Source organism: Lolium perenne, chromosome 2 (assembly GCF_019359855.2).
Source record: "Lolium perenne isolate Kyuss_39 chromosome 2, Kyuss_2.0, whole genome shotgun sequence".
NCBI lineage: Eukaryota > Viridiplantae > Streptophyta > Magnoliopsida > Poales > Poaceae > Lolium > Lolium perenne.
The window spans coordinates 110758527-110766148 of NC_067245.2; the positions used below are offsets into that span (position 1 = coordinate 110758527).

At 49.2% G+C, this 7622-nt stretch overlaps 1 protein-coding gene across 1 annotated transcript; it reads right to left on the minus strand.

Annotated features, from left to right (window-relative positions):
* Positions 1–2337: 2337 nt before the first annotated feature.
* Positions 2338–7214, minus strand: LOC139835569 (uncharacterized). The gene is made up of 6 exons (XM_071825431.1): positions 6621–7214; positions 5715–6573; positions 5386–5446; positions 3939–4451; positions 3375–3426; positions 2338–3330 (listed from the first exon to the last, which is right to left on the minus strand). Exons 1-6 carry the CDS (start codon positions 7212–7214, stop codon positions 2338–2340), a joined length of 3072 nt encoding a protein of 1023 aa, XP_071681532.1.
* Positions 7215–7622: the final 408 nt, after the last annotated feature.

Genomic DNA, 7622 nt, shown 5'->3' on the forward strand with positions numbered 1-7622 from the left:
CCTCCAGCCCTACGTACATGTTCGTACAGCTAGTCAGATACTGAGATGTTGAGTGAGCCAGCCCCGTCCAAACATTTACATGCATGGTCAAGTTTTGCTTCGGTGTCGCCCTCTCCAAACTTTTGTCTCGCGTGGATGATCAAGATCATCGATACCATTTCGCGGGTTAAGTTATCTATAATACCTAAATAGAAGCAACCCACTAAGGTGATTTCTCTCAACATGCAAGGTGTCCACCTCATCGAGTCTGTTCGGCCAATCCTAACCTCCCATGTCAGCAACCTGCCATGTCATTACCTTTGTTTTTAATTTTTTCAAATGATTATAACTATGGAAAGTCACCAGGCGTAAGACACTTTTCCACCCCACAACTATAACCAAATAGTAAATTGGCCATTGATCTCCTCAAACCGTCCCAACATGCAAGGCATTTATGTGTGAGTTCAATTGATAATTGATCTCTTCAAACCATCAGGCTTTTAGTTGCACAAAGGATCAATATGATTTGCTACATCTGCTTTGAGACAACTGATACGTCATCACTTATTTTCCCGTTCTTGCACAGACTGTTCCTCTCCTCTGACTCGATGCCATTTATCCTCTGTTAATTACACTTCCGGTTCATCTCATTTGGTTCAATGCATGGGACAGATTAAAAGACACTGATGGATTTGCTCCTTCCTCTTCATCTTCCCCACGTAAGAGAAACCAGTGCAAGCTATATAGCATCTGCTCTCACCTCTTCGCTTAAGAAATGGAGTTGTTCCATTTCCATCTTCTCCACCACAACTCATTATATGTTTGGAATCTCCGCCACAAACAGTGAATTGTCCTTCCTCTTCTCCACATTCTCTATGACATCTCCCGTGCGGCTGTGTTGTGCCATGAATTCGTTTTTTCCTCTGTTAGGTTTTGCCTTCAGAAAGCCAACATGTTGGACATGAATTAGGATTTTGACATTACTGATTCTGGAGTCACCCAGCCAGGTAATTTCAAGTCCTCGGTGATAATAGTATGTTGTATTACTTTCATGTATACTAATGTTTTTGTTGGTTAGAATAAGCTGTCCGATTCTTTAATTGTCTTTGAGAAGCATTCAGCCATTGTGTTCATTTTCATGACTGCACAATCTACATTCGAAAACTATTACATGGAGTCTAAGTTCTATATATATTGATGATGTGTTGAAGGTTGCTAAGTATCTTCTTTTCGGAATTCTGCACAAATGGTAGAGGTAATTTATTAAGATCATGCATGATCTGGACATAGAAATATGTTGCTGCTCATATTCCAAAATTTATAGTCTACAGATGACTATACTCGGTTCCATGAAGTAGATCAAATCAACCTTGCAAGGGCAACCTCGTGCATTTTTTCAAGCTACCAATTCATCTTATATTTCTGTATGAGGTGATGCAAGACATGCAAAGAAATTGGACCAAAAAAATCCACGTACGTGAAAGTACCCATATTTCTATCATCATAATTCATGTCATCTAATGTTGAACACTTATATAATAGACTATTGTCAAAGCATGCTATTGTGCTGCATCTACACGTTCTCCAGCTGATAGGCATATTTGTAGTTTTCTCTGGTATTCATGGCAAATTTAATAGTTTGTAATATCTTGCTCCATAACCAAATTCATATTTTCTGGATGAATGATGATTAATATGGGTTGTATAGTCGGAGAAACTAACATATGGTAGGTCTTACCTTTTGTATATATAGTCGGAGTATAATAGGCGAGTTGTTTTCAAGCCCACTAGAAAAGTTAATTGGAAGGATGTTGAACAGCTTGCGCAATGTACCTGTTATTTTATGTTTCTTCTCCTTCCTATTCTCACATTTGTAATGTGATGTCTGATCAAGAAAATTAGCTTACTTAGATAATAGCCGACCAGTTTCCTTAATATAAATGATCATATCAGTTGTGTACATTGATCTCTGAGTGATATTGTGTAATCTTGCTCATAAGAATGACTGTGTGAATCTCCTTTTATTTCTTTTCTGCCGTTTGGTAGTCATTTAGGATGCAAACGGTCCCGCAACTGTTTACATCTTCTTTGACGTGGAGTACTTTCTAGAAAATCCACCACAAATTTCCGCAGCAACGCGCGGGCCATCCACTAGTTCTTTCAATTTTAATGGCTAAGCAGAGAGAGGGGAAACACCGAAACACACTTTCTCACCACTTGTGAGACAATAGAATTGGGGGAACCGGCTCAACCTTCTAGGGGTGGCCTATCACATTATATATATAATGGGTGTGTTACAATGGTACAATATGTACACGTATACAGAAGCTATACATAGTCTAACACCCTCCCTCAATCTTAGCCACTTCCTAAAGAATCGAGAAGGGTAAGATTGCGCCTGCAGGCCTCGAACTGTGGTAGAGGCAACGACTTGGTGAAGATGTCTGCAAGTTGATCCTTAGAAGAGATGAACCTGATCCGTAATCGCTTCTGTGACACACGTTCCCGTACAAAGTGATAGTCAACTTCGATGTGTTCCGTTCGGGCATGAAATACCGGATTTGCAGAGAGGTATGTAGCACCGATGTTATCACACCAAAGGATAGGACGCTGCGGTTGGGATATACCCAATTCCTGAAGCAAGGACTGTACCCAAATGATCTCAGCAGTAGCATCGGCCACAGCCTTATACTCAGCTTCAGTACTGCTAAGTGACACAGTAGCTTGTTTCCGAGCACTCCAGGCGATCAAAGTAGAGCCAAAGAACACAACATAGCCCCCCGTAGATCGCCTGTCATCCCGACTGCCAGCCCAGTCCGCATCAGAATACGCCGAGAGCACCCCATAGGGATTCGGTCGTATAGATAGGCCATAAGACACAGTAAGTTGAACATAGCGCAATATACGCTTGACAACAGACCAATGAGTGTCGCGAGGCGCCTGTAAATACTGACAAACTCTGTTGACAGCATAAGATATATCTGGGCGTGTGATCGTCAAGTACTGTAGACCACCAACAATACTCCTGTAGACTGTCGCATCCTCAGAAGACAGAAGCTCACCATCAACAGCAGTAATCTTATCAGTGGAAGACATGGGTGTAGTAGTCGTCTTACACTTAAGCATCCCAACCCACTGCAGCAAGTCCAAAGAGTACTTCTTTTGTGTCATAACAAGTCCAGTACCGCGAGAAGCAACCTCCACTCCAAGAAAATAGTGAAGTTGCCCAAGGTCCTTGACAGCAAAATCAGCACCAAGGGAACGAATAAGAGCATTAGCAACAAACTGAGAGGAGCTGACCAAGATAATATCATCCACATAGACCAGCAAGTACATAGTGACTGCAGTCTTCTGTAGAAGAAATAATGAGGAGTCAGCGGCAGACGGTGTAAAACCATGAGCACGAAGAGCAGTCGCAAGGCGGGCATGCCAGGCCCGAGGAGCTTGCTTCAACCCATACAGTGCTTTAGTAAGACAACAGATATGATCAGGACGATCAGGATCAGAAAATCTAGGTGGCTGTCGCATATAGACCTCCTCCTCCAACAAGCCATGAAGAAAGGCATTCTGCACATCAAGCTGCCGAAGGGACCAACCTCGAGTGACCGCAATAGAGAGAAGAAGCCTGATGGTGGTAGGCTTGACCACTGGACTGAAGGTGTCTTCATAGTCAAGACCATAACGCTGTCGAAAACCGCGAGCAACAAGACGCGCTTTGTAGCGCTCAATAGTCCCATCAGAGTGCTTCTTCACTTTGAAGACCCATTTAGAATCAATGATATTAACTCGTGGTGGTGGAGGAACAAGAGTCCACGTCTCATTACGAAGAAGAGCATGATACTCCTGTTCCATAGCCTCTCGCCAATGAGGAATACTCATAGCAGCCTGGTATGTGCGGGGCTCGGAGGACGGATCCGCAATGGCAGCAGTCATACACGCAGCATGCCAAGCAACAGTACCGTCGGTGCGCTCCTTGGGGCGAAAAATGCCACTGCGGCTGCACGTATGCGGGCGCAGCACATGAGTTGTCGATGTCGAAGGAGCAGCCGAGGAGGGGCTGGAGAACATCGACGGAGAGGGCCCAGCCGACGAGGGGCTGGGCGATGGCGACGACAGTGACCCAGTCGGCGAGGGACTGGGCGACGCACTGCGGGTCGGAGAGACCGAGCCAGGGTCTGCCAAGGGCGTCACGAGCGGTGAACTGCCCGGCGAAGGAGGCAGCCCAGGAGAGTCTGGCGACGAGGGCGAGGCAAGCGTGGGGCTCGGCGTGGCAGGCCAGGTCCGGGGCGAGGCCGGCCCAGTGCCAGGAGGCGAGGCAGCCCGCGGCGTGGCGGGCGGGTCGAGCGAGTGTGGATGGGCGCTCGGACCGAGGCCATGCAGAGGCGCAGCACGATCGACGTGCGCGTCGGATGGCATCGGCGATGAAGGTACTGGGACCTCCAGAATTTCCAAACGAGCTCCACGTCCAGTGCCTGCACCATGGTTAGGTAATAGTACATGAGAGTATGCAACATCATCAAATTGGTCAGAGGCAATGGAAGATGAATGCAAGGATGGAGACTCATTGGTGGAGACAGGGAGTTTGGCAAAAGGAAACATACACTCATCAAACACGACATCCCGAGATATGTAGACACGATTAGTAAGAACATGAAGACATTTGTGACCTTTATGAAGGGAACTATAGCCAAGAAAGACACACTTTTTGGACCTAAAGTCCAGCTTGCGTTTATTATATGGGCGCAGATGCGGCCAGCAAGCACAGCCAAACACTTTAAAGAAAATATAGTCAGGCTGTTCATTCAAGAGAAGTTCAATAGGAGTTTTCATGTTAAGAACACGTGTGGGAGTACGGTTGATGAGAAAACATGCAGTGGTGAAAGCATCACTCCAAAACCGAAAAGGAACCGATGCATGGGCCAAAAGAGTAAGACCAGTTTCGACAATATGATGATGCTTATGTTCTACAGAGCCATTCTGCTGATGTGTATGTGGACATGCTAAACGGTGAGCAATCCCAAGCGACTGGAAGAAGGAGTTGAGGTTGCGATACTCACCACCCCAATCCGACTGAACATGAACAATTTTATGCTTGAGGAGGCGTTCAACATGTTTTTGAAACTGAATAAAAATATCAAACACATCAGATTTGCGCTTGATAAGATAAAGCCAAGTAAAACGACTGTAAGCATCAACGAAACTGATATAATAATTATGACCACTAACAGAGGTTTGGGCAGGACCCCATACATCTGAAAACACAAGCTCTAGAGGATGTTTGACCTCCCTAATAGACTCCGAAAAAGGAAGTTGATGACTCTTCCCCTGCTGACAAGCATCACACACTGCTACATCTTTATTACTAGGTGTGGTAGGAAGCTCATGACGACGCAAAACATGGCGAACAATAGGAGTGGCAGGATGACCAAGACGAGCATGCCACTGTGACGGCGAGACGCGAACTCCACTGAAAACGCGAGAGACGCCAGGATGCTCCAGACGATAGACGCCCTGGCATAGACGCCCACTAAGAAGCACGTCCCTCGTTTCCCGATCCTTAATAAAAGGATCAAACGGGTGAAATTCACAAAACACATTATTGTCAACAGTGAGTCTAGGAACTGAAAGTAGATTGCGCGTCACAGATGGTACTCTAAGAACATTGCGAAGCTGAAGACTCCTATTTGCATGGCTAGTGAGAAGGGATGCTTGACCAATATGGGAGATGTGCATACCTGCTCCGTTGGCGGTGTGGACTTTGTCAGACCCTTGATAGGTCTCGGTGGTGTGGAGCTTCCCCATCTCGCTCGTCAAGTGCTCCGTTGCCCCAGAATCCATGTACCAATGCGGGTCAATGGAATAGGACAGAGTGTGCCCCTGGGACTTCGGAGACGGGGCGGGGCAATCAGCCATGGCGGCTTGACGCGCATTGTTGCGCGTATCCCGGCCATCATTGCCAAGCCCAAGAAAACTCTTCTGGAAGCGGCGATGACACTTGGACGCCCAATGGCCATCAAGACCGCAGAGCTGGCAGACCCGCCGCGCCCCACTGCCAGGCAGCGTCGAAGGAGGAGCAGATGCGGATGAGGACGGCGTGGGCCCCTTGCCGGACGTCGGGGCGCCCGATGCGGGAGAGCCGCCCTTGTAGGCAGCATGCGCGGAGGGAGAGCCACGGCCACGGCTAGCGCGGCGCGCCTCAACACGCTGCTCGGTGAGAAGAAGGCGGGAGTATATCTCATGGGCCATCATGGGATTGGAGTGCCCCCGCTCATTGATGATCTCAACCAGGCCATCATACTCTTCATCAAGACCATTGACAATGAAGGAGTTGAACTCGGAGTCCGTGAGTGGCTGTCCAATGGACGCCAGCGTGTCGGCAAGGGCCTTGACCTTGTTGTAGAACTCCGTGGCCGTGGTGTCGAGTTTCTCACACTCACCAAGCTGACGATGGAGGGCACTAGCACGAGCCTGTGACTGCGACGCGAAGGAACGCTCAAGGATGGTCCATGCCTCGTGAGAAGTCTTGGCAAAGACAATGAGCCCGGCAACAGCCGGGGTAAGCGACCCCTGGATGGAGGAGAGGTTCGCCTGATCCTGCCCATCCAAACACGGTGCGCCGGATTGTAGACCGGACCGTTCACGCTGTCCACCAGCGCGGGAGGGCAAGGGAGAGAGCCGTCGATGTAGCCGAGCAGGTAATGGCTCCCAAGGAGCGGCAGGACCTGCGCGCGCCAGAAGATGTAATTGTCCGGCGACAGCTTGACGGTGATGAGGTTGCCAAAGTGAAACGGCGGAGGCAACAAGCCCGTTGTGAAGACTGCCGAGGGCGCGTACGCCATGGGGGCAGAGACGGGCGGCACGGGCAGGGGCGCAGAGGTGACACCCTCAAGAGGCGATGGCGCCGTCGAGGATGCGGACCCTGCCGGAGGCGCGGACGCCGTAAGGGCAGGGTGCACCGAGGCATGCCCGGTGGTGGAGGATCCAACCGTCCACGCCGGCGAGCCGTCCGTAGGCGCGAGGGCCAGGGGCCCAAGAGCGACGGCCGAGGAGGCGGGCGAGGAGGCGCCGGAGGTGGTAACCATGAGCGCATGCGGGTTGGAGAAGGAGCCGACGCTCCGTGTCCCGATCGGAGGCTGCTGCAAGGCAGCGGGGTCGACGGGGCGGGAGAGAAGGGCCGCGAGCGAGGCCGGAAGGTAGCCCGCGGTGGTGGAGCCGGAGGTAGCAGCGCTGTCCATGGCGGCGGCGAAGATCGGCGGCGATGGAGGTGCACGGCGGCTAGGGTTTAGGGTGGCGGAAGCGTAGGACCGAAACTAGTCTGATACCAGTTGAGACAATAGAATTGGGGGAACCGGCTCAACCTTCTAGGGGTGGCCTATCACATTATATATATAATAGGTGTGTTACAATGGTACAATACGTACACGTATACAGAAGCTATACATAGTCTAACAACACTACTATATACAGGTGCACACTCCCATACAACGTGTACTAAGAGTCTAAGACTAACATCTGAGATAGGCAAATCTACGTATTGAACAAGTCACAAGAAACACCGCGTTATAAACATAACCTCCCAGTGTACTAAACATCCGAGATTCATTGAGTCCTACTATCTGGTCTAGGGATATTAGTTTCAAACA

Coding starts and splice junctions, on each gene's coding strand:
- LOC139835569 (XM_071825431.1), bottom strand. CDS start 7,214: ATGGACAGCGCTGCTACCTCCGGCTCCACCACCGCGGGCTACCTTCCG. Junction 6,574..6,620: donor CTCCCGCGCTGGTGGACAGC/GTGAACGGTCCG, acceptor TTGGATGGGCAG/GATCAGGCGAACCTCTCCTC. Junction 5,447..5,714: donor CCACACCGCCAACGGAGCAG/GTATGCACATCT, acceptor TCGCGTTTTCAG/TGGAGTTCGCGTCTCGCCGT.